Source organism: Carcharhinus amblyrhynchos, chromosome 14 (assembly GCF_965287045.1).
Source record: "Carcharhinus amblyrhynchos chromosome 14, sCarAmb.v2.hapA, whole genome shotgun sequence".
Classification (NCBI taxonomy): domain Eukaryota; kingdom Metazoa; phylum Chordata; class Chondrichthyes; order Carcharhiniformes; family Carcharhinidae; genus Carcharhinus; species Carcharhinus amblyrhynchos.
In genome coordinates this window covers 20,765,119-20,792,421 of record NC_137337.1, presented here as the reverse complement: position 1 = coordinate 20,792,421, position 27,303 = coordinate 20,765,119, and the positions used below count along the sequence as shown (strand labels likewise).

Genomic DNA, 27,303 nt, shown 5'->3' with positions numbered 1-27,303 from the left:
ACCAATTGCCAATAATATGCAGTGTGCTTCCACATCAAGAGATAGCGGCCAAAATTTTCCACCCTCATTTGTAGCTGGGATTTTCCGGTGCTGCTGCAAGTGCATGGAGTTTTGGCCGGAATGCCAAATTCACCGTTCTCACTGGCAATGGATCCAGCACAGATAAAGCGGGAGAATCCCACCCAGCGATTTCTATTGCAGTTTTCGTAAGTCATATTAAAGAAAAGTCCGATTTTCGGAATAATATGGGCTCAGAGTGGTATAGTTAAAATTCAATTTGTAGATTGAGCCAGTCATAGACTGTTAGTAGCTAAGTGACTGAAAGCTACTTGATTTATGAGAACACTTTTAGGTGCTGGTTAATAAATTATCAAAACAACTATCAGATCTTCATATTTCATCTGTTTTCTGAAGTAGTGACAAGTTAAAAAACCTAAATGCGTCAAACTCTATTTTGCTCAATTCCATTTACTTTGATGCTACTTGACTGTTCTTTCTTCTTTAGATGTGCTGATCTAACCAGAGATACAGTTGACGTATGAGAAACAAAATTTATGCCGTGAGTTTGATCTTGCAGGAAACACAGATGTTGCTTTCCAAATACCACAAACCTAGTTTAAAATTAAAATGTGCTCATCTGCTAGCAGAAGTTTATACTTTACATAAAACTCAGCAAAACAGCAAATAGTCTGATCTGTCTTCTTTAGAGATAAAGAGCTCATAACGAAGGAGATACAGGGCAGCAAATTGGACAAAGTCTTGAGACCAAGAGATACTTGGTTGTTCAAACTCAGAAGTTATTTGACTCCATTTTTTGGCACAGATCCAACAGGCTAAAGGTATGGCAACAGAAAAGCACCCATGCAAAAAGAGTTCACAAAAAATATGAGCCTCACATGTAGGGCAACCAATTCCTGCACAGCTGCTCATCTGCAGCGCGCAGTATACGTTCCATTCTGAAGTCAAAACACAGGTTTCACACAGACTGCCAAGTCTATACCTGTCCTCAGGCAGCGAACTAAAACTTCGAAGGTAACACTACAGCTGACTAACGTTCATGCCACTGAATTCTCCAACTACTACTGCAACATCACATAAGCAGTTTTAACATTCTCACCATCACACTCAAAACCCTCCATATGACCTTGCATCTTCACATCTCTAACTTCCTCCAAGCACAACAACCCTCCAAGATCTCTTCGCTCTTCCAATCTTGGTATTTAGCACTTCACCATCGGCCCAAGTCTTAAACTCTTGTCATTCTCTCACCCTGCCCCACCTTAAGATAATCGTCTAAAATCTACCTTCGTTATCCATCCTAAGATCTCCTTCTGCAGCTTGGCATCAGATTTAGTTTGACAACATTCCAGTGAGGTGTCAAGGGATGTTATATTCATTAAAGATGCTGTGTGAAAGCAAATTGCTACTTACACACAATTCCAATTTAGTATCTCTGTAATCTATATAATTGCTGACTTTAGGTTTGAATAGAAAGAAAAGTGGACCTAAATACAAGAGATCAAACATCTTAATTGTTAACTGAAGATCCATCACAAACACCTGTCCTTATTCTTTTCTTACTCCACCTTTCCCCTAAAATTCTTTACCATTTGGAACAAGCATTAATGGTGCCAACATTGCTTCAAATTTCAGACTAAACACTTAGAATTATTTTTTAAAAAACAACACTGTTACTGCTAACCCAATAGTAAATCAAAAGTCCTTTCCTACACAAAATAGTGCCCCTATAGTTATAATTTTACTGTGAAAAATCTCCCTTTATTGCTTTCAGAATGAGAAGCATTGACATTATATTAATTCACTGAATCTTGCTTTGGGATGAAGAATGAATTTGGGAACATTTAGCTCGAAATGATCTCCTTCAGCAGATGAATATATGGGATGTCCAGCTCAATGGCTCAAGTTACAATTAAATTCAACAATATATAAGCTAACAATTCACAGTTAGCAGGCTAAGTACATGGTGCAGCCTCAATAGATGCACAGTACCCAAAAGCTCACAGTGCATAAACATCAAATACAATAAAACAGACAAACATAGCGGCCTGCAGACAAGTTCTGATTCTTTTCCTAAAAAGAGTAGGGGTGCGATCTTACCGCCTGTTTGTGCCACATTCCCTCTGCAGTGAAGACTTGGCGACAAGCCAAATCTCTGCTCACTGCAGCAGGATGGGAACTCCTGCTGACGTGAACAGTCGAAAAATTCTGGCCTAGGTTTCTCTTTCTTTCCTTCCTTTCCCGTAGTAAAGATAATTAAGTACCAGGCAGTCCCGAGACTCATCTCAACACTCACAGTTTCTTTCAAGCTTTAGTGAAACAAACTTTTAATCCCAATTCTATGCTTGCTCACCCACCATCTCCTTCCCACATTCTGGAAGTACTTAAGGCTCTACCATACCTTAGCGTATTTCTTATGTTCGTACATGTATCGAATGGTATTCTGCAGATCCTCGACTTGAAGCTGAAAAGCAAACCACACTTTATTCAACAAGGTTGTAGAAGATTAGAAAGTAATCAAGATTCTAAAAGCGTTAAGAGTCAAAACGAGATCTGTTCCGATTTACACTGCGGGTGTAAGCTTATGGCCCCATCGCAGCAGCTGGAAAATGCAGCGAGCTTTTCAAATTGACTTCAGCAGGACTGGAAAATCCTATTGGTGGGAGGGGCTGTAAAATTTCACTTTAAGAGTATGAAAATGTACTTTGATAAAATATTTTATAACACAGCTCAACACACCATTCTCCAAACCAGTTTCATCTCTCAGAGAACCGTAAAGCTATGACATTCCAAAGGTGGATGAGATCCATTTAGGGCACAGAAAGAACGTGCAGGGAGTTGGATAACCGTTAGAAAAGTATTGCCGTCAGAAAATAAAGAACATTAGTTGCCTATCTTATAAGTGCTAGGGATGTAAGCAGATGATAAATGCATCACAAGTGGATGACATTGAGTAATTGACACTAGTTGCGGATTTCTGCCACGTATTTTCAGATAGCTGAAGTAGCCAATTTTCAACCCACAGACCTTTGACCACGTGGGCAGAACATTCTCTGAGATGGTGGGATCCAGACTGCAGTACTTGCTTCCGTTTATTTCTCTCTTTATCGCTGCTCTGCCTCATCACTAAGACATGGTGGCACGGTGGTTAGCAGTGCTGCCTCACAGCGCTAGGGACCCGGGTTCAATTCCGGCCTCGGGTCACAGTCTGTGAGGTGTCTGCACGTTCTCGCGTGTCTGTCCGCCAGGTGCTTTGGTTTCCTCTCACAGTCACAAAGATGTGCACATTAGGGTGATTGGCCATGGTAAATTGACCCTTGGTATCAGGGGGATTAGCAGGGTAATTTTGTGCAGTTACGGGAATTGTGATCGATGCAGACTCGATGGGCCGAATGACTTCCTTCTACACTGTAGGGATCCTATGATTCTTCTATGATTCATTGCGACTTAAAGAGTGGGGGCAGCTCGACGGACAAGTTGTCGCTATTCTGAACAACTGGTAATAAACTCCTTCCAATCGCTAATATTAAAGCTGCCGTGCTTCCAGGCGAGCGTTTTGGACATGCTTTCTTTTATTGATAGTAGTATTATTATTTAAATGGGAAAAAAAGACAAGGGTATGATCTTAACCCCCGCCATTCACGCCTTGCCTGCAAGGTCGGAGAATATGGCGCCCAGCCAAAACTCCATTCACTGTAGCAGGATTGGAAAATCCCATCAGCGTGAATGGTCATAAAATTCCAGCCAAAAAAATTACAAGCTTCTTTCCGCATGTGAAGGTGGATGACAGATTAAATTAACCCTGCCCCCTGCCAAAACAAAGGGCATCAGACCATGTAAAAATATTTGCTTGTGTCAAATGACACATCCAGAATAGGAAGACAACGGGACTTGAAGTTAAGAGTTAGAATCCTACAGTGCAGGAGAAGGACATTCGGCCCATTGAGTCTACACCGACCACAATCCCACCCAGGCCCTTATCCCCAAAACCCAATGTATTTACCCCAGCTAGCACCCCCCCCCACCCCCCGACACTAAGGGGCAATTTATCATGGCCAATCCACCCAACCCGCATATTTTTGGACTGTGGGAGGAAACCGGAGCACCCAGAGAAAATCCACACAGACACGGGGAGAATATGCAAACTCCGTACAAGCCGGGAATCGAATCCACGTCCCTGGCACTGTGTCATCCACCCTATCAACAAAAAGTGTAACTAAATATAGATAAAAAGAAATGCACGATCAACGCATAAACATTAAAGAACAACTTCAGTAGAGGCAAGATGGTCCTGTAAATCTACCTGTACAACGCATTATTAGTTTGGGGATTATGTTCCTATTAAAAAGATGCATGTTCCATACTGATCTTCAGATCAAAACCATGAACCATTTCTTCTATTCAACAAAGATACACTACAAATTCTTACAATTCAACAGCACTTGTAGCGCCTTCGACACTGGAGATGGTGAAAAAGACCTGTAATAAATAATTGTGCTTAAATGGAAGTAACGAATGATGCTTTCAGGAGAGGTTACTCACATCACTGTCGGGAAATGCCAAGATTCCTTCGGCTCCGTGATCAGCAAAATAAACAAATACATGATCTTTGGGGCCACTGTCAAAACAAAATCCGAGATATCTATCAGAACAGAACTGCATACACTGTTGTAAAGTGATTCAAAACTAAAGGACAAGGCAATAGTTGTAAACTGGAAATCCACTTTCCTGTTTGCATGGCAGCTTTTCAAGCTTTGCAGTTTGAACAATTTGTTAACATTAAAGGCACAGAATTGTATAAAGAGATACTTTTGGAAAGTTGGTGCTAGAATTAGTGAAATGATGTTCCACAAGTGACTCAAAATGGCTTTCAATTCAGTAAACTAAAGCATTTACAAGGAGATGTCAAACTAGCTGAGTCCATGGCAAGGAAATCTGTAGCTCTAAAATATAACAAGGCCCATATAAATGTACATTAAATGATTCAAATCACTGGACAAATACATTATGGTAAAGGGTTTGAGAGAGAAAGAAAGAGCGGGAGAGAGTGAGAGAGAGAGTGAGAGAGAGAGAAAGAGACAAAAAACCAGAATCGCATATTTAGCGTGTATATAGAAATTCTTGGTTGAATTCAGCTTACTGTCACTTCCTACTAAAAAACTTTATTTTAACATAATACAAACTAAATGTTTAAGTTTCAAAAGTACAGAATGTTATCCATGTCAGTGTATTTGTTTTTTAATCATAAAATATCTTTAGTGGTGTGTTCAAAGGATTACAGGAGGTGGACCTGGCAGCGCAAAGCGGAAGTAATCAATCGGCCACCCCGTTATAAATCAAATACTTTTCCTCATCATTGAATCAGTGGAAGGGATGTTGGATGGAATGTACATGAGTGACCAATTCACTCTTGCCATCATTGTCCCTATCAAAATTGAATTTCACCCCCATTACAGCTATTATAAAATGGATAACATTCAGTTAATATAGCAAGGATTCCCAGTGGGTGTGATTTCTGGTGCATTATTTAATGCACTTGTAAAAGTAACAGCCATAGGAATTTTACCCAAGTATGCAGCCCATTAAAATGCATCCACATTTTGCAGGGACTAATTTGCCAATGTTAGAATAGTATTTAGCTGTTTAATTTTGCTCTAAATGACATACAGAATAAGCACGATTCAGGTAACATGATACTGGTTATGTGAAAGCAATGTAATGTTCATGAACATATGTCACTATATTTATACACATCTACAGAAATCACTTATTCATCTTTAATTAATAGAGGATCTCTGTTATAAAGAGATATTATCACCAGTAACTTCAGCAGTTATCAAATGAAACCCCCCAAAAAAGCAGAATCCATCTAAGCCATTAAACTAATTAAGTTACTATCATTTTACCTTTTTAAAACTTTGCCAGAACCTTTCCCCCTCACAGCTTCTTCGTCTCCTTTTAGAACAGCCAGAAACATTTCTGGGGTCACATCCTATATACCAGGGATACAGAAAATAACAGCTCGTATCAAATGAGGTGTAAATAAAGAAATTGCATTCATATCAGCATATTTAAATGATCCATGAAGTTCTGAAACCTTTCATTGTCAATCAAGTACTTTTGAGGTGTAATCATTTTCCTTTTCTCTGGAATGTGAGCATCAATTGCAAGGCCAGCATTTCTTGCCCATCACCAACGAACCTTGAGAAGGTAATGCTGAGCTACCTTCTTGAAACACAGTAGTCCATGTGGTCTAAGTACAGCCGCAGTGCTGATAGGGAGAGAGTTCCAGGATTTTGACCCAGTGACAGTATAGGAACTAGGACACAGTTCCAAGTCAGGATGGTGTGTGACTTGGGAGAGGAAGAGGAATTGCGAGTGTTTGTGTTTCCATGTGTCTGCTGCCTTTCTTCTTCTAGGTGGAGGAGATCAGGGGTTTGGAAAGTGCAATTAAAAACCTCTCAGCAAGGTGCTGTACTGCATCTTGTAGATGGCACACACATTGCTGCCACTGTGTGCCAGTGGTGGAAGTAGTGAACGTTTAAACTGGTGAATGGGGTGCTGATCAAATGGGTTGCTTTGTGTTTGATGGCTTTTTGAGTTGGGAACGTCACTCACCCAGGCAAAGTGCAGAGTGCCAATGGGAGGGATTGTAAAATCTCTCCCCAAGTCTCTGCCTTGTTCTTGCAGCCACAGTACTAATACGGTTGGCTCATATTTAGGGATTTTAATTTCAGAAGACTGCCAAAGGTCCCACAGTAAACAATATATAAGTGGCTACATCACCATGTAGTGATGTTAATTAATGATATATTTTGGCCAGGACATCCACCTTAGTGAGCAGACACTCGTTTGGTTTAATGTCTCATCTGAAAGACGGCGCTCCAAACACTGCAGCACTCCTCCGGTTTTGCCCTGAAGTATCAGCTGAGATTAATGTATTTGATTCCAGCATACGGGGCACACATGCCAATACCGAACTAAGACAGACACCCAAATATAGTCTGAACATGATGTGAAAAGGTCACAAATAAGAAAACGTTTCCGGGTGCCTGCAGAAATCAAGCTTCAGTACACTGATGTGCTGCTCTAGTACTCACAGGAAGATAAGGTGTAGGATGGTTTTTTTTTATGAATACAATTCACTTGCTAACAGGTTGTTCAACTCAGTATTAGCAAAAACCTTGTACCAAGTTATAGAATAGTGGAAGAATACTTCAACCAAATGTGCATTTTCACAGATAATTGAACCTTCCACATTTTACAATTCCTAACATTTAGTAGACAGGGAAATGAAGATATCTCTCAAATACAACTGGTAATGTTTTGCGTGTTCATATCACAGGCTTCAGTCATGCCTGATATGGGCGTTAACAGTTAAACCCCCAGGAATAGGTCAGAGAGTGATATAATTTCATCAACTGACAGCAGAGGATCATAGAATCCCCACAATACAGAAGGAGGCCATTCAGCCCATCAAGCCTACACCGACAACAATCCCGGATCCCCAATAACCCCAATGTATTTACCCTGCCAGTCCCCCTCATACTAAGGGGCAATTTAGCATGGCCAATCAACCTAACACGCACACCTTTGGACTGTGGGAGGAAATTGGAGCACCTGAAGGAAACTCATGCAGTCACGGGGAGAACATGCAAATTTCACACAAGCACCCGAGGCTGAAATTGAACCTTGGTCCCTGGCGCTGTGAGACAGCAGTGCTAACTAGTGTGCCACCGTGCAATGTAAGCTAACGTTTCGATATGAACTTCAAATGTTTTGTTAAAATATGAATACTCCAATTGGAGGGTTACCTCTTCTGTATAATCCTTCACTACTCCTTCATAAACATCACTTCCATTGGGCTGGTTAATAATAATACCCTTCGTAGGATTCCTGCCAGTTAAGCAAAACAAACACATAAGCTCTTCAGTTACTGGACACTCACCAACAAAGCTTTTTTCAACTGATTCATAACATACTTACTCCTCATTCAGAGCCAAGTCATCGTACATCATGACGATAATCCGTTCATCAGGTATACCATGCTGGTGGACAATCTGGTAGGCATGGCATATATCGGCCTATTGTTGAGGTAGAACTCTTATTAGATTAAATATGTATAAATGTATATATTTATTCCAGTTATAAAGTGCTGTAAATATAAATAAAGCCACAGTAGTGAGCCCTAATGAAAATTTAAGGTCAGTTTTAGGTGTGTATGAAATAGAATGAGAAATTTTTTTATTAGTCATTTATGGAATGTGGCCATCATTGACTGGGCCAGCATTTATTGCCCTTCCGTAACTGTCCTCCATTTTAGAGGACGCTTAAGAGTTAACCACATTGCTCTGGATGTGGAGTCACATGTAGGCCAGGCCGGGTAAGGATGACAGATTTCCTTCTCTAAAAGACATTAGTGAACCAGATGTGTTTTGTTTTACAACAATGGTTTCACGGTCATTGTTGGACTTTTAATTCCTGATTTTTTTGTTGAATTCAAAGCTCACCATCTGCCATGGTGGGATTTTGCCCTGGGTTCCTGGATTACTAGCCCAGTGACAATATCACTACGCCACTGCCTCCCCAATTAGAGATATGACCCGAAGCAAACAGAAAACGATTAAATGACACACAGAATTAAAGGGTTAAACTCTAACAATCTTGCCCTCCTCATGGAAACCATATCTGAAGAAAGTGAAGCATGGAACGAGTGCTATGAGGTAATATGGCTGATTCCATTCACACTCTGTCCTTGTATGGCCCCCTCAAAAGCACTGACCACACATCAAGGCTGTCAACTGTTGGACCGTCCGGAGTCTCCAAGAATTAAAGATTAATCCCCAGTGCAATGTAGATAACAACAAAAGCAAAAACAAACCAGAGGCCTTAGCAGTACACCAAAATTAAATAATTCAGTTGATTGGGGGATGTTCTTTAAGCAGTATTATTTGGAAGCTCTGCTTCCTCAGAAATGCAGCCACCAAATGACACGCCCCCAGCCTGTCCCTACTCCCAATGGCAACCAAGCCGCAGAGTGGGATCTGAGTGGTATAAAGAAGGGATCCCTCAACCAATTACACACAATGAAGGTGGGATTATCTTGGACAATGGAGGCTTTAAATTTTAATATCGGTTTCAGTAAACTATGGGTAGAGGAACTGCCCCTCAAAAGCTTGTTGAATGAGAAACAGTTCACGCGCGCATAATAAAGAACACTCTGGTACTACGAGTCAGGGTGACTAAAAATAGCATTGAAAAGCCAATTGTCTAAAATATTTACTCCAACTCTTGCATTGGAACATCTTGTGAGTTTGATTAACTGTCAATGTTATAGAATGGTGTTTTAGATCAGGTGCTGTAACTGAAGTGCAGTTTCTGTTTTATTTAGGCTCAGTTGCTAGGCAGGCAAAGCTAATTGAATTTGCTGTCAGAAATAATACAACATTTCTTAAAAATGCCTCGACATGATTACTCCAAGAACTTTTCAACATCGTAAAAACATCAACATTGTAAAGGAAGTTAATAAAACTTGAATCATGATCAATTCCTAGTTAACTTCCCATTACTCACGCTGTTCTATTTAGTGCAGTACCTGATGTCTGTAGTTGTACCAGCCATTAGATCCAGCAACTAGTACGACCCAGTGTCTGCCCCCATTATCCAGCTCTTCCAACGGAATAGTGTCCACATTAAGGAAATGGCTCAGCAGCAAAAATCCTAGTGCCAGGTATTGCATCCTGTCGTGAGTCAACTAACTGCCAAAGTTAAAAAAAAGTATCACTTAATTTGACTCAAAATTATTAATGCATCATAAGGTTTTACAAAAGAAGTTCTTAACTTTGCATTTCAAGGATAACCAGCAAGGTTAACTGGCTTCTTGAGGGTTTTATTCAACTTGAATTGAAGGAAGGTGGAAAGTCAGGGCGCTTGTCACATACACAGTTGTGCCAAAATGTGTTTTGCCTCGAAGTAAAACTTCAATAAATTCCCCGCCTCCAAAAAAAAACCACACCAACTGTGCAACAAATGTGATTTGACACAAGCATGTCACTGAGTCAAAGTTCCTAAACTCAGAAAGTTACATGATCTCAAAACACAAGGTGAACTTTTGTTGGGTGACGCACTTTCTTAAAAAAGCATGGATTTTTTTGTGTTCATTTACTGTAATGTGACATTACATTAGGCTGCTTCCTGCACGGTACTCCTCCGTTAACCAGTCATATTGTGCAAGCTTCAGCGTTTGGGAAGAACATCATATAGGGTACACCCTGAGGTGCAAAGTTTATTTATTGGTCACAAGTAGGCTTACATTAATACTACAATGAAGTTGCTGTGAAAATCCCTGAATTGCCACATTCCAGCGCCTGTTCGGGTACACTGAGAGAGAATTTAGCATACACCTAATTGCTACGTCTCTTGGACAGTGGGAGGAAACCGGAGCACCTGAAGGAAACCCACGCAGACACAGGGAGACTGTGTACAGTGACACATTGCACAGTGATTAGCACAGCTGCCTCACAGTACCAGGAACTCAGGTTTGATTCCTGGCTTGAGTCACTGTTACATGTTGTCCTAGTGTCGGCATGGGTTTCCACCAGGTGCTCTGGTTTCCTCCCATAGTCCAAAAGATGCACTGGTTGGGCGCATCAACCATGCTAAATTCTCCCTCAGTGTACCGAACAGGCCGTGAAGTGTGGTGACTAGTGAATTTTCACAGTAACTGCATTGCAGTGTTAATGTAAGCCTACTTATGACACTAATAAATAAACTCCAAACAAAAACTTTAAAAACACTGAAGGAGATTTACAGACTGCTGAGTGGATGCATATTCCATCTTTTGATCAATTTCAACTTCAAAACAGCAATCCTTTGGTAGAAATTTCAAAAAGGAACTCTGAGCTTGTTTCAGTTGCTGGCTTCTTTACATAATTTATATCAATTTCCATGGTTCATTGATAGTCTAAAATAACTCTGGCAGCAGAGATAAAGAAATTGCACCTGTTTTGACATGTGATACCCTAGACATATCTTGCTAACAGCAGGTTTTGCAAATATCATTACTAAACTAATGATGCAACATATAACGTGTAACTGATAAAATTAAAACTGTACCATTTTATAAATAAATTCAATATAATTCTAGTGGTGCTCCTATGGGCAGCATGGTGCCACAGTGGTTAGCACTGCTGCTTCACAGCACCAGGGACCCAGGTTCGATTCCTGGCTTGGGTTGGTGTCTGTGCAAAGTCTGCACATTTTCCCAGTGTCCCCGTGAGCTTGTACCAGGTGTTCTGGTTTCCTCCCATTGTCTAAAAGACATGTTGGTTAGGTGTACTGGCCATGCTAAATTCTCCCTCAGTGTACCCGAACAGGCATCGGACTGTGGCGCCTAGGGGATGTTTACAGTAATTTCATTGCAGTGTTAACTTAAGCCTACATGTGACACTAATAAAATAAACTTTAACTTTAAAAACTTTATTTGCTGTACCATTCTTTTGAAACATTTGAAATTACGAGTTTAGATCTGAGTTATAAGGAGAGGCTGGATAGACTAGGACTTTTTCCTCTGGAGTTTTGAAGACTGAGGGGTGATCTTACAAGTCTATGAAAAAATGAGGGGCTCAGATGAGCTAGATAGTCAATATCTTTTCCCAAAGGTAAAGGAGTCTAAAACTAGAGGGCATAGGTTTAAGATGAGAGGGGAGAGAAAAGGGTCCAGAGGGGCAATTTTTTTCACAAAGAGGGTGGTAAGTGTCTGGAGCAAGCTGCCAGAGATAGTAGTAGAGGCGGGTACAATTTTGTCTTTTAAAAAATTGTTAGACAGTCGCATGGGTAAGATGGGTATGGAGGGATATGGGCCAAATGCGGGCAATTGAGATTAGCTTAGGGGTTTAAAACAAAGGACGGCATGGACAAGTTGGGCCAAAGGACCTGTTTCCATGCTGTAAATCTCTATGACTCTATGAGTATAATCCATTCACGTACCATTGTGATGGTTAAGAATTTTTTCACAATCGTTCTCTGGATTTCAACTTTAGTTCTCAAGTTTTCAAACAGTGTTGTTAAACAAGTATACTTAATTACTTGGAAAGGGCAATCATTAACCACAGAAAGGTTAGTTCTCAAACATAAGTCCAGAAAGGTCAATTGCATTTTAATGACATTGTTGATACATAACTCAGTGGGGGGGAAGTAGTTGACAGGAGAGACAAGACCACCTGACCTCTCAGTTCCGTTTCTAAAAAAAAATCTATTTCGACTTTATACCTCATTGCCGGAATTTTACCGTCCTGTCATGGGGATCGGCATGGGCGAGGGGCGGACAATGGAATCGTCTGTTGACCTCGTGCGGGATCTCATGGTTTCGGGATGAGCGAGGGCATAAAATCCTGCCCCCATGAGTCTATATTGTGTGAGCACGTCAGAATGTACACCCTCATGAAGTTATTTGTTCATATAACATGAAATGAGAAATTAATGAGAACAGTACATGCAAATTCAGAGAGAGGTGTTGCAACAGAGGCACACTTAAAAATATTTCTCTTTAAACAAACTCCATGAAAGATCAAGTAATAGGGCACAGGGTTAATACACTCCAAAAAGATATTTGGTGAAGGATAATACTGGACCCAATCTTTACACATTTCTACACACATTCATAGAGTTATAAATTACAAGCGTGCATCTCTGAACACAATAATTCAATCTGTGTTGATTTATAGCAGCTGAAGTGAATGCCAACTACTTGTACACAATTAATAATGATGAGGAGATGCTGGAGTTGGACTAGGGTGGGCATAGTAAAAAATTTCACAATACCAGGTTAAAATCCAATAGGCTTATTTGGTATCATGAACTTTCGGAGCGCCACTCCTTCATCAGATGAATCACTCATGTGACACTTCTTACTGTGCACACAATTAATAAGATTCCCTTCTCTCTTCAAATAAAAATTAGAATTTATATGTATAATCAAAATTTCAAAATAAATTAAACTGAAACTTCCATGTTCTTTACAAAGTATAACATTGTGAGCTGCTTCTCCACCAGGACACCTAACAATTTCTTTATGTATGCAATTATTTTAGTAAAACAGATCAGGCAGTTGAGGACTTCGAATCACAGAATCCCTACAGTGCAGAAGGAGGCCATTTGGCCCATCGAGCCTGCACCAACCACAATTCCACCCAGGCCCTATTCCTGTAACCCCCCCATATAACCTACTAATCCCCCTGACACTAGGGTCAACTTATCATGGCCAATCAACCTAACCCACACATCTCTGGACTGTGGGACAAAACCAGAGCACCCAGGAGGAGACCCACGCAGACAGTGGGAGAATGTGGAAACTCCGCACAGTGACCCGAGGCTGGAATAAAACTTGGGTCCCTGGCACTGCGAGGCAGCAGTGTTAATCCCTATGCCATTGGGCTGCTCCTGCCTTGATCTAGCCATTTAATTTTCCCTTCCTCCCTCGAATTTGTTTCAAACAACAAAGTGATTCCATACCTGTTTCTCACCCACATTTTTCATAGAATTTACATTACCCCCAAAATGACTGATTACTTAATGGGGTGGTTTCTCTTCAAAATGCAGAATCTCATTCAAACTATTTGACTTACAGCATCCTATAGCTATTGCCTTCATTATGTTACTGTTTCAGCAGCCGTAGTAATATAAAAACACTTATTTCCTTAACTGAATGAATATCCACACATATCCAAAGGGTCCCTTCTCTTCAACATGTCCACTATACAGAATCTGACTTAAAATATTTGACAAAGAGAATCTCATACCCATTGCCTCCACTAAGTTAATGTTTCAGCAGTTCAAGTACTATGAAAACCCTTTTTATTTCCTTAGCTTCTAAAGCAAAAAGAACATACTCTCCAACTTCACACAAACTAAAGTATTATGAAAACAGCTGCACCAAAATACTCAGCACCAAGATTGGCCTGTGAAATGGCAAGGTTATTTCTTTGGGTCACCTACATATGTGAACTTAACTACATATTTCTCCACATTTAATTTTTAAAAAATTTGTCCTCAAAAATTCTTGACTTTAAGGCTGAAATTTAAAGTCTTTTTAAATTCCGCCACTAGAATTGGAGTGGGCGCAGGGCGGAGCACGGGAAGGTCCGTTGACCTCAGGCGGGATTTTATGGTGTCGGGATGAGTGAGGTCATAAAATCCCATAAAATCATCATAAAATGATTCTATGTTTCATTAAATTACTTAACTCCAACACATCAAAATTGGCATCCTGTCCAGACCGAGTGTCCAACCAGGCTTGACAGTTGCCCTGTCGCTCCTTTAGATGTAACACCACTCTTTTATGGTGACCCTAGCATAATTAACTGGGATGGGAGCAGCACTCTCTAAAAACTGGACTGTGTGTTACACCAAACCTACTCTGCTTTATATCCAAACCAATATTTTTAAATTACTACACCTTCTATTAATCTGGTAAGCTCAATGGGACAGGGTATGAGTACTCAGTAAATTTTTGCCTTCAGGAAGAGATTGGCTAAGAAATTGATGCACCTGATAATCACTCGGAAAAAACTCATATCTGTTCAGACACTAATACATCCAACAAGATTCGGGACCTTCATCAGTATTTATTTACAAGTTAGTGAACAGGGAACGAGTCTACAATGAACTTGACCAATTATTGAAATAAAAACAGCTTTCTTCTAGGAGACATCAATGCACACGTTGGAAACGTTTGACACTGAGGTCAGATGACTGTGAATCATTCAATTGGGGCTGTGAATTCAAATGGACAGCTGTTGTTAAACCCCTATTGCAATCACAACTTATGTCATCTCAACACGCTCTTCCCTGTGAAAGATGGATGGAAAGTGACTAGACAACACCTCTGATCTATTCACTGGCATCAACTGATCCAACATGTGAGGAATGTCCAAATTTCCAATTCTACGTATAATGTCGATTCTGGAATTGGTCCTGCCCTCGTCCATTGTAAATGCTCCATTTCATTCAATAAAAAAAAGCACAAAGAATAAGCTTGACTTTGGTAAAACATACAACTCTTCTCGGATAGAAAACCGTACCTCTGCTTTGAGTAGTTCACCACAAAAATGGTACTTTTGTCATTTCTGAAGTAACAAGTAACTGTTCCTTGGGCATATGTTTGTCCATTACTGCTGTTCCAATTCAGTCTTCCACTTTAATAGATCGATCTGCTAAATGTGTTTCCATCTTCATTCTGTCTGTCTTTAGTTCTTTCATTGTAATATTACCTACAGCCAGCATTAAGGGCCATTTTTAAATCTGGCAATGTTTTTTCCATTCCTTTTGTCCCATCTGTTCCATGAAGGTGGAAGGTAAATAATTCTTTTGCCAGAATTCTTTTCAAAGGCAGCAGACATCAGATTCAACAGAAGGAACCATTACCCTATCCACGTCAGACACCTCAGTACGATTCTGAGCAACTTAAATGCTAGTACTGATGCAGGGATCCCCAAATGGTGCCAATCTTGAGTTTAGAAGGATGAGGGGGGAATCTTGTAGAGACATATAAGATAATGAAGGGGATGGATAGGGTAGAGGTAGAGAGATTCTTCCCGCTCAGAAAGGACAGCAGGACTAGAGGGCACAGCCTCAAGATAAGGGGGGGGGGGCAGTTTAGAACGGAGTTGAGGAGGAACTTCTTCACTCAAAGGGTGGTGAATCTCTGGAATTCTCTGCCTGTTGAAGTGGTGGAGGCTACCTCGCTAAATATATTTAAGACACGGGTAGATAGGTTTTTGGTAGGCAAGGGAATTAAGGGTTATGGGGAGAAAGCAGGAAAGTGGAACTGAGCCACTTCAGATCAGCCATGATCTTACTGAATGGCGGGGCAGGCTTGAAGGGCTAGATGGCCTACTCCTGCTCCTATTTCTTATGTTCTTATCTTTTACATCTAACGTATTGAAGTCCATGATCTATTCTTCCACTGAATGGCCATTTGTTTTCTGAGATCCATCAAAGTTTGACCAGGCCTCACAGGCATTTATCAAGTTATCATTCATGTGGATTTAATCCAAGATTCCAAAAAAAGATCCGAATCTTCGTCATCATTCAACTCTTGGGCACCCATCTCAGAAAATACTTCGCTTAGGATTTTACTTCTTCTAGAAAGTAACAACGGCCAGGCCATATCTAATTTCCTCTTTGACAGGAGTGTAACCTGTGTCAATAGGTCCATTTCATCCCTCCAATCACCGGAGGGTAATCAAACCCCACCACTTTACACATGCTTTCTGCCATTTTCTAATCGCAAGTTTTAAACCAATTTCAAATGGAAAGCTATAGTTTGCGGCCTTCACCCTTTGGACCACCATGTTATATTCTAGAAGACTAGGTGGTGAAGGATAGAACTGGAGCCAATCTTCACTCACCATTATAAACGTTTATTTACAGAGTTACACGCTACAAGTATGCACCTCCTAACCGACATCCATTGCTTCTGTCCGTATCTATTTATTGTAACACAAGTGATCCCCAGTTAGTGTCCATCAACTATATAGTATTAGACAGCAATAGCCTATAATAGTGCTTCAAGATGCTTCATGGAAACAGTATGAAAAAAAGATACCAAGTCACATTAGGAAATACTGGATCCGATAACCAAAAGTTTGGTCCAAGAGGGAGGTTTAAAGTGAAGAAAGCGTGGTAGGGAGGTGGGGAAGGAGTTTGTACCCTAGGGGTGGAATTTAACAGGCCTGTTAGCTGTGGGCGCAAATCATAGCGAGAGGCCAGGAACGAGACGCGTGTTGGTGAGATTTCCCATTGCGATCTTCCCGGGCACTCCCTGGTCGGAAGGCTATGTTCACACCCAGCTAGGGCGCGAAACTGATTTCCATCAATTTGGTACAGTAGTTAGTACTGCTGCCTCGGGTGACTGTGTGGAGTTTGCAGGCTCTCTCTCCATGTCTGCGTGGGTTCCCTCCGGATGCTCCAGTTTCCTCCCACAGTCCAAAGATGTGCGGGTTAGGTGGACTGGCCATGCTAAATTGCCCTTTAGTGTCAGGGGGACTAGCTAGGGTAAATGCACAGGAGTTGCGTGGATAGGAACTGGGTGGGATTGTGGTTGGTGCAGACTTGATGGGCCGAATGGCCTCCTTCTGCACTGTCGGGTTCTATGATTCCATGAATCCATTACTATATACTTAGCAAGGATATCACCAGACCTTACTGAGTCATCTCACCTACCAGGCATGGTGTCATGCTGGCGCAAATTACCACTGGTTTCGAAAAACTGGAACCTGAGGAAGAACTTCGAGAGAGAGGAAGGAGGTGAACATCCCTCTCAACCAACTTCCGGCGGGGGTGGGAATGGTCTCCAAGATGAAGGTCGCATCGGGGGTGTGTTGCTCTGTAGCCTGCTGCCTACTGTGTAATTTTCATAGTGCAATGTGTCAGTCTGCTGCCTGAGTTGTGAGTGCAGTTTAGTGAACACTGCGTTTGTCAGCTGTTAGTGGATGGGGATACGGGCCACCTGTGGGTGTGGGGCTCATGAGGTGAGGGGAAGGTGTGATGAGACTGAGGTGAGCAGGACTAAGGGGCTGGGTGGCTGAGTCCCCAAAAAATAAGACACTCTGGGCAAGTGAACGATAGAACTGGAGCCAATCTTCACACACCTTTAAAAGCATTTATTTACAGAGTTATAATCAAATGCCTCGTTCCTCAGGCATGGTGTTTTTCACATGCCTGAAGTTGGCGTTCCAGATCATGCCACCCGGGGGTAACAGGAATTGCACAAATTTTGTTGCCGGAAATGACACTTTTGGGAAAATTCCACCCTCGGTGACTAAAGCTGCAGCCATCGAAAGAGGATTAAAATCTGGGAGACCCAAGAGAACAGAAGCAGAGAAACACAGCTATTTTGGAGGGTTGGAGATCTGGAAGGGATTTGAGAGATGGGGGGGGGGGGGGGGGGGGGCGCGAATTTTCCCATTCCGTCCGCCATGGGAATCGGAGCAGGTGAGGGGAGGACCATGGAAAGGTCTGCTGACCTCGGGTGGGGTTTTCCGGTTTCGGGGCAAACGCGACCAGAAAATCCCACCCATAGAAAGGGACGAGGCAATGGAGAGATTTGAAAACAAAAGCTGAGCGTCTTAAAATCAAAACGGTGCTTGACCAGAAACCAATGAAAGTCTCCATGCACAAAGGTGAGAGGAGGATCAGAGCTTGGCCCAACTTCAGACACTGGCAGCAGATTTTTAGATGAGCTGGGATTTACAGAGGATAGAATGTGGGGACCAGCCAGGAGTGCGTTGGAAAAGTCAAGTCTAGAAACAATGAAAGCAAATATAAATGAGGATTTCAGCACTATTAATAGACAATTAACAAGGGCTATTCAGCTTCTTGAGCTTGTTTGGTCATTCAATTAGATCGAAGCTAATCTGTGTCTCAATTATGTAAATTCCGTATTTATTGATCCCCTTACTGAATATAGATTCATCAATCTCAGCTGAGACAATTCCAGCATTTTAACTTTTTGAGGAAGTGAACATAAGTGCCATTGTGTGTGACCATGCTTCTTAATTTCAGTTTCGCGTGAATCAGTGGTTGAAGACTATAGACCTCTTTCTTCATTACAAGTCAAGTACAAGTTTCTCAATTTATTAATTTAAGGTCAAGTAAAATGAATATAACTTGAGGTAAAATAAAGTTAACATAAGTGGAGTAAAGATGGGACATGGCAGGGCAACTGGGACACATGGTATGCACGTTCTGTAGTATGTGGGGAGAGTCATTGATGCTACAGTGACCTAGATGGTCACATAAGAACATAAGAAGTAGGAGCAGGAGTAGGCCATCTAGCCCTTCGAGCCTGCCCCGCCATTCAATAAGATCATGGCTGAACTGAAGTGGATCAGTTCCATTTTCCCGCTTTCTCCCCATAACCCTTAATTCCCTTGTCTATCAGAAACCTATCTACTTGTGATTTAAATATATTCAGTGAGGTAGCCTCCACCACTTCAACAGGCAGAAAATTCCAGAGATTCACCAGCCTTTGAGTGAAGAAATTCCTCCTCAACTCCGATCGAAACTGCCCCCCGCTTATCTTGAGGCTGTGCCCTCTAGTTCTGCTATCCTTTCTAAGCGGGAAGAATCTCTCTACCTCTACCCTATCTATCCACTTCATTATCTTATCGAGTCATATAAGATACCCCCTCAGCCTTCTAAACTCCAACAAGTACAGACCCAGTCTATTCAGTCTCTCTTCATAGGCTAACCCCCTCATCTCCGGTATCAGCCTAGTGAACCTTCTCTGCGCTCCCTCCAAGGCCAATATATCCTTTCACAAGTGTGGCGAACAAAACTGCACACAGTACTCCAGCTGCGGCCTCACCAGTGCCCTGTACAGTTGCAGCAAGATCTCCCTGCTTTTATAATCTATTCCCCTCGCTATAAAAGCCAACATTCCATTCGCCTTCTTGATCACCTGCTGCACCTGCAGACTGGGTTTTTGCGATTCGTGCACAAGGACCCCCAGGTCCCTCTGCACTGTAGCATGCTGCAGCACATGTGCAGGAAGTGTCACCGTCTGCAGAAACATGAGCTCTGGTTTTTGGCTCAAATGGCTATGAGAGTCAGTGTGGCACACCCACGAGGCAGAGAGCTATGTGGACAGCGTGTTCATAGAAGTGGTCACACTGAAGGCTAGGAGTATTCAGGCATGAAGGGAATGGGTGACTGCCAGACAGTTCTCAAGAACTAGGGAGGTAGTGCAGCACTCCCCTGAGATCTGCCCTGCACATTGGTTTTCCATATTGGATGCTGGTGAGGGCGTTGGAGGAATGTAATCAAAGCCAAGTTCTTCTATGGGCAGTTCAGCTGGGGAGGAAGAAAGGGGGAAAAGCAGTAGTGATAGGGAATTTGTTAGAGAAACAGACAGGCATTTTTGTGACCGCGGAAGTGACTACAGGATGATATGTTGTCTCCTTAATGCTGGGGCCAAGGATGTCACATTGGTACCAGTTACTTGGACAGGAGGATGAGATTCTGAAAGCAGAATTCAAGGAACTAGGAAGCAGATTGAAAAGCAGGACCTATAAAGCAGTAATTTCTGGTTTATTTCCAGTTCCCCATGCTGAGCACAAGAGGAGCATTGAGCAATTGAACACATGATCGGAGAAGGGTGTAGGAGAGAGGGCATCAGATTTCTGAGACATTGAAATTGGTTCTGGGACAGGTGGGACTGCGTCTTACCCAGACCAGGGCTAACAGCCTTGCTGGGAGGTTTGCTAATGCAGCTCAGTTTAAACCAGATTGGTAGAGGAGAGGGATCTGAAAGGGAGCTTAGATTCAGGGGAAATAATAGTGATAAAGGGAAGTAGGAAAGTAGACAGCAAAAAATAGAAGGCAGAAGAAACACAGACGGCATCAAATAGTGTCTGAATTGAGAATAATGCTAAAAAGGCAGAACTAAAGATACTCTCAGAATGTGCATAGTGTTCACAAAAATGTAAATGATTTGAATGCACAAATTAAGGTAAAGGCTATGATTTAATTGTTATTACGGAGACCTGGCTACAGGGTGACCAAGACTGGAAACTGAAAATCCAAGGATATTCAGCATTTAGGAGGGATAGGCAAATGGGAAAGGAGGTGGGGTACACTGTTAATACTGGATGAAATCATACCCGCTTTAGCATTCCTGCTGATATTTCCCGGCCCACTGCGCTACTCAAGCAGCACGGCGTGCCTGGAAAATCATGCCCTATATATTCTGGAAAGGTTCCTGCAGATTGAAAATAGTTAAATATTACTCCACTACTTAAAAAGGGGGAAGAGGGAGGATGGAGAGCTACAAGACCTGCTAGTTTGACATCAGTAGTAAGGAAAATGTTAGAATCTATTGTAAAGGATGTGACTGTTGGACATTGAGAAAGGAACGGTAAAACTGGCAGAGTCAACATGGATTTATGAAAGGGAAATCATTTTGACAAATTTAGAATTTTTTGAGGATATGACTTGTAGCATTGATAGAGCAGAACCCAGTGGATGTGATATATTAGGATTTTCAGGAGACTTTTGACAAATAAAGTTAGAGGCCTAGGGGTAAGGAGAAATCTAGTAGCATGAATTAAGAATTAATTAACAGACAGAAAACAGAGAGTAGGAATAGAAGTATCATTCTCAGGATGACAGGCCAGATGGCAAGGATCAGTGGTAGGTTCACAATCTATATTGATCATTTGGAGCCAACATTTCGAGTCTAGATGACCTTTCATCAGAGCTGACGAAGGGTCATCTAGACTTGAAACATTGATTCTATTCTCTCTCTATGGATGCTGTCAGACCTGCTGAGATTTTCTGGCATTCTTCTGTTTTTGTTTCAGATTCCAGCATCTGCAGTACTTTGCTTTTAACTTGATTATTTGGATGTGGGGACCATTTGCAATATTTCCAAATTTGCTGATGACACCAAACTGGGCGGAATGCAAGTTGTGAGGAGGATGAAGGAGGTATCATGAGGGTTTGGCTAGATTAAGTGACTGGATTGGAACATGACTGATAGAATATAATGTGAATAAGTGTGAAGTTATTCCCTTAGGTAGAAAAAAACTGAAAGGCAGAATATTTCTGAAATAGTGAGCGGTAGGGAAGTGCAGGTGTCCAAAGGAACGAGAGTGTCCTGGTTCATGCATCACTAAAAGTTAGCATGCAGGTGCAGCTAGCAATTAGGAAGATAAATAGTATTTGATCATAAGATTACTTGAGTACAGGTGGAAAGAAATCTTGTTGCAGTTGTATAGAGATTTGGTGAGACCTCACCTGGAGTATTGTGTACAATGCTGATTTGAATTGAATTGATTTATTATTGTCACATTATTATTGTAACATACAGTGAAAAGTATTGTTTCTTGCACGCTATACAGACAAAACATACCATTCATAGAGAAGGAAGTGTGAGAGTGCAGAATGTAGTGTTACAGTCAAAGCGAGGGTGTAGAGAAAGATCAATTTAGAACATAGAACATAGAACATTACAGCGCAGAACAGGCCCTTCGGCCCACGATGTTGCGCCGACCAGCTTTTAAAAAAACACTAACCCACTAATCTAAACCAATCCCATTTCGTCCATAAACCTATCCACAGATCTCTTAAACGCCCCCAAACTAGGCGCATTTACAACTGCAGCTGGCAGGGCATTCCAGTCCCTCACCACCCTCTGGGTAAAGAACCTACCCCTGACATCAGTCCTATAACTACCCCCCCTTAATTTAAAGCCGTGCCCCCTCGTGCTAGCTTTCTCCATCCGAGGAAAAAGGCTATCACTATCCACCCTGTCTAAACCTCTAATCATCTTATATGTTTCAATAAGGTCCCCTCTTAGCCGCCTTCTTTCCAGCAAAAACAACCCCAAATCTCTCAGTCTCTCCTCATAGGATCTCCCCTCCATACCAGGCAACATCCTGGTAAACCTCCTCTGCACCCTCTCCAAAGCCTCTACATCCTTCCTGTAATGTGGGGACCAGAACTGCACACAATACTCCAAGTGCGGCCGCACCAGAGTTGTGTACAGTTGCATCATGACGCTGCGACTCCTAAATTCAATCCCCCTTCCAATAAACGCCAAGACACCGTATGCCTTCTTAACAACCTTATCTACTTGATTCCCAACTTTCAGGGATCTATGTACACATACACCTAGATCCCTCTGCTCCTCCACACTATTCAAAGTCCTCCCGTTAGCCCTATACTCAACACATCTGTTATTCCTACTGAAATGAATTACCTCACACTTCTCCACATTAAACTCCATCCGCCACCTCGCGGCCCAGCTCTGCAACCTTTCTAAGTCACCCTGCAAACTATGACACCCTTCCTCACAATCTACCACACCTCCGACTTTGGTGTCATCAGCAAACTTACTAATCCACCCAACTATACCCTCATCCAGATCATTAATAAAAATTACAAACAGCAGTGGCCCCAAAACAGATCCCTGAGGCACACCACTCGTAACCGAACTCCATGACGAATATTTACCATCAACCACCACCCTCTGTCTCCTATCTGCTAGCCAATTCCTGATCCAATTACCTAGATCACCCCCAATCCCATACATCTGCATTTAATGCAAGATAAGTCCATTCAAAAGTCTGACAGCAGCAGGAAGAAGCTGTTTTTGAGTCGGTTGGCACACAACCTCAGACTTTTTATATTTTTCCCGAAGGAAGAAGGTGGAAGAAACAATGTCCGGGGTGCAAGCGATCCTTAATTACACTGGCTGCTTTGCCGAGGCAGCGGGACGTGTAAATGGAGTCAATGGATGGGAGGCTGGTTTGCATGATGGATTGGGCTACATTCACGCCTTTTGTAGTTCCTTGCAGTCTTGGGCAGAGTCGGAGTCATACCAAGCTGTGATACAATGAGAAAGAATGCTTTCTATGGTGCATTTGTAAAAGTTGGTGAGAGTCATAGCTGACATGCCAAATTTCCTTAGTCATCTGAGAAAGTAGAAGTGTTGGTGGGCTTTCTTAACTATAGTGTCAGCATGGGGGGACCAGGACAGGTTGTCGGTGATCTGGGTACCCTTACCTAAGGAGCAATATACTTGCCACTGAAGGAATGCAACGGAGGCTCAACGGATGAATCCACGGGTGGTGGGATTATCTTCTGAGGAGAGACTGAGCAGACTAGGTTGGTATTCCTAGAGTTTTGAAGAATGAGAGGTGACCTCATCGAATCTTACAGAATTCTGACAGTTGTGACAGGCTGGGTTTCCCTTGGCTAGTTATGCCTTCAGATCTTAAAACGTCAGGATCAAAGAAGCAGACTACTTATGACTGAGATGAAATGGAATTTCTTCACTCAGAGGGTGGTGATTCTTTGGAATTCTCTACCCCAGAAGGCTGTGGAAGCTTGGTCAATGAGCAAACAAAAATCAATAGATTTCTCAAGACTAATGACATCAATATGGAGATAGCACAGGAAAGTGGTGTTCAGGTAAACAAACAGCCATGATCTGGTTGAATGGCAGAGCAGTCTCAATGCGCTGGATGGCTTATCCCATTTCTATACAAATGCAAGTTGTTATAGCATCTTATAATGGTGGAGTGATTAAAATTAAAGATGCTCAAGGTGAAAACTGGAGGAGCATAGAGATAGCAAAGGAATATGGAGTTGGATGAGGTCATACAGATAGGGAAGGTCCTGACCATACAAGGATTTGGAAACACTGTCTGGATGGGAACCACTTTGAGTTAGTGAGGAAAGAGATTAGGGCCAGACGGGACTTGCTTGAAGTTGGATATGGGCAGATTTTTAGATGAGCTCACATTTAAAAAGGATGGTAGATCAGAGGCTTTGAATTTTTTTTTAATGGGCATGGGCGTCACTGGTTAGCCAGCAGTTATTGCCCAACCCTAGTTGACCTTATTAAGAGGGAAGTTGAGATTCAACCTCATTAGTGTGACTCTGGAGTCACATGTAGACCAAACCAGATAAGAACAGCAGATTTCCTTCCCTAAAAGGGATTAGTGAACCAGATAGGTTTTTCCGACAATCGACTCATGGTCATCAGTAGATTCTAAATTATAGATATTTTTATTGAATTCAAATTCCACCATCTGCCGAGGTGGGATTCAAACCCAGGTCCCCACAACATTAGCTGAGTTTCTGGATTAATAGTTGATCGATAATACCATTAGGCCATCACCTCCTCTCTTAAATCAAATCTAGTAACACAGACACAGAATGTTGGTTTCAGCAGCAAATGAGCTGAGACCACTTGAGAGATAGGCTATGAGGTGGAGCATCTCATAGCCTATTGGTGATGAAGCAGATAAGTAATTGGAGGTTCATCTCATAGTCCAAGAGGATGCCAAAGTAACAAGCAACCTGGTTCACCCTCAGACAATGGTCAGCAAGAGGGATGGAATTGGTGGCTACTAAGGAACAGAATTTGTAGCAGCGACCAAAAACAATGGCTTTAGTCTTCCCAATTCTATTTGAAGGAGCTCTCTGAACGTCCACAGGTGCATGCCAAACAAACAGCATGACAAGTCAATGAAGAGGTTGAAATCAAAAGTCATTGGGCAGCACAAGTGGCACAGTGCCATTCAACCAGATCATGGCTGTTTGTTTACCTGAACACCACTTTCCCGTGCTATCTCCATATTCATTGATGTCACTAGTCTTGAGAAATCTATTGATTTTTGTTTGCTCATTGACCAAGCTTCCACAGCCTTCTGGGGTAGAGAATTCCAAAGAATCACCACCCTCTGAGTGAAGAAATTCCATTTCATCTCAGTCATAAGTAGTCTGCTTCTTTGATCCTGACGTTTTAAGATCTGGTGGCATAACTAGCCAAGGGAAACCCAGCCTGTCACAACTGTCAGAATTCTGTAAGATTCGATGAGGTCACCTCTCATTCTTCAAAACTCTAGTGACCCAAGCCGGGAGTCGAACTCAGGTCCCTGGAGCTGTAAGGCAGCAGTAATAGCCACTGTACAGGGTCTGCGCATTCTCCCCTGTGTCTATGTGGGTTTCCCCCAGGTTCTATAGTTTTCTCCCACATCCCAAAAGACATGCTCGCTAAGTGCATTGGCCATGCTAAAATTCTCTCTCTGTACCTGAATAGATGCCAGAGTGTGGCAACTAGGGGATTTTCACAGTAACTTAATTGCAGTGTTAAGATAATAAACTAATAAATAAACTTTAACTTTAAACTTTCAATTTTGCCTCAGCTTCACTTCAGTACAACCCAATCTTTAAACCCTCAACTGTCACCAAATGACACTTTTCCACCCTTCCAACAAAAACAAGGACCTCCCGTCCTTCAGGCGAATTCTCAGTATTCCTTACTTAATGCTCTCAACTGAAGAATCGCCTCAGCTCTATGAAACACCAGCTATTTCCCCACTCCATATCTCAACCACAATCATAAACAACCCTTCAACTCACTCATTCATTGCTCCCAATGAAGTCTACAGAACTTCCAACCAAGTCCTTCAAATCACAGGATGACTCCTCCTGTACTGCACCCTTATGGGCGGCATGGTGGCACAGTGGTTAGCACTGCTGCCTCACAGTACCAGGAACCCAGGTTCAATTCCAGCCTCAGGTGACTGTCCGTGCGGAATGTGCACCTTCCCCTCGTATCTTCATGGGTTCCCTCCACGTGCTCTGGTTTCTTCCCATCGTCCAAAGATATGTGGGTTAGGTGGATGGACCATGCTAAATTGCCCCTTAGTGGCAGAGGAATTAGGAGAGAAAGTAGGTAGGATTATGGGAATAGCTCCTGGGTGGGACTGTCCTCGATGGGCCGAATGGCCTCCTTCTGTGTTGTATTCTATGATTCTATCCTTACTAAAATCCTGTAGATTTCAACAACCCTAAACCAATGCTGTAATGTCCACCACCAAATTGCGTACCGCTATTCTGTTATGCACTTCAGTTAAAGGAAAGCTAGTAGATTAAGAAATTGAGTACATAAGTAATGGAACATATTATGATCAAAGCCATCAATTAACACTCTCCACAGAAAAATAGACCAAATCAGCAAGTTCAGAACTTCAACAAAAACCAGAATATCAAGAACTATTTCACTTATTCACTCAACATAAAAATCAGTGGTCCGGCATCCTCGCTGTTTTCAAAATAAAAACAATATCCTTCAACTTGGCAACACTAATATCACTACAGATTGGCTATTATGAAGATCTAGCTTGCATTTCCTGCCTGCCACTTTTCAAATCTCAGCACACTTTGAATGAACAGGGATAAAACAAAAAAACACAATAGATCAAAGCCAGAAGATTTGTTGCCTCCTATCTGACCTCTTTGTCATCAGTAAGAAGTCTCACAACACCAGGTTAGAGTCCAACCAATTTCATCTCCACATCATGACTCTTTATCATCACCCAGCACTTAAACTTTCTGACCTTAACTCAAGGTATTTTGTACTGCACAGTTTTTCAATTTGCTTGTGTCCACTTGATATTCTCTTGATCATTATTTCCTCTAGTAAGCGGAGGTTGCATTCTCTGTGATCAATATTTTGATCAACTGCCCAGTCATATGATAGCAAGACTTAGATAAATAATAGAATCTCTTCCTCTAAGTGCCAGGGTACACACGTCGTGCCCCCCCCCATGTTCACTTATAACTGCCCCAAAAAAAGGATTGATAAATACTCGAGACTGAAGGTCATTTGAAAATCAACCAGCTGATTTGTGTTACTTATTTATTAGTGTCACAAGTAGGCTCACATTAACACTGCAATGAAGTTATGGTGAAAATCCCCGAGTCGCC

At 42.0% G+C, this 27,303-nt stretch overlaps 1 protein-coding gene across 1 annotated transcript in view; it reads right to left on the bottom strand.

Annotated features, from left to right (window-relative positions):
• The window catches only part of lgmn (legumain), a 47,707-nt gene that overhangs the window by 16,766 nt on the left and 3,638 nt on the right, over positions 1-27,303 (bottom strand). Inside the window, exons 2-7 of the mRNA XM_080202375.1 lie at positions 9,614-9,776; positions 8,005-8,102; positions 7,833-7,914; positions 5,925-6,010; positions 4,561-4,636; positions 2,420-2,482 (exon numbers count right to left, since the gene is read on the bottom strand). Of these exons, the coding sequence (XP_080058501.1) occupies positions 2,420-2,482; positions 4,561-4,636; positions 5,925-6,010; positions 7,833-7,914; positions 8,005-8,102; positions 9,614-9,757 (549 nt within the window). The 5' untranslated portion in view covers positions 9,758-9,776. The remainder of the gene's footprint in view (positions 1-2,419; positions 2,483-4,560; positions 4,637-5,924; positions 6,011-7,832; positions 7,915-8,004; positions 8,103-9,613; positions 9,777-27,303) is intronic.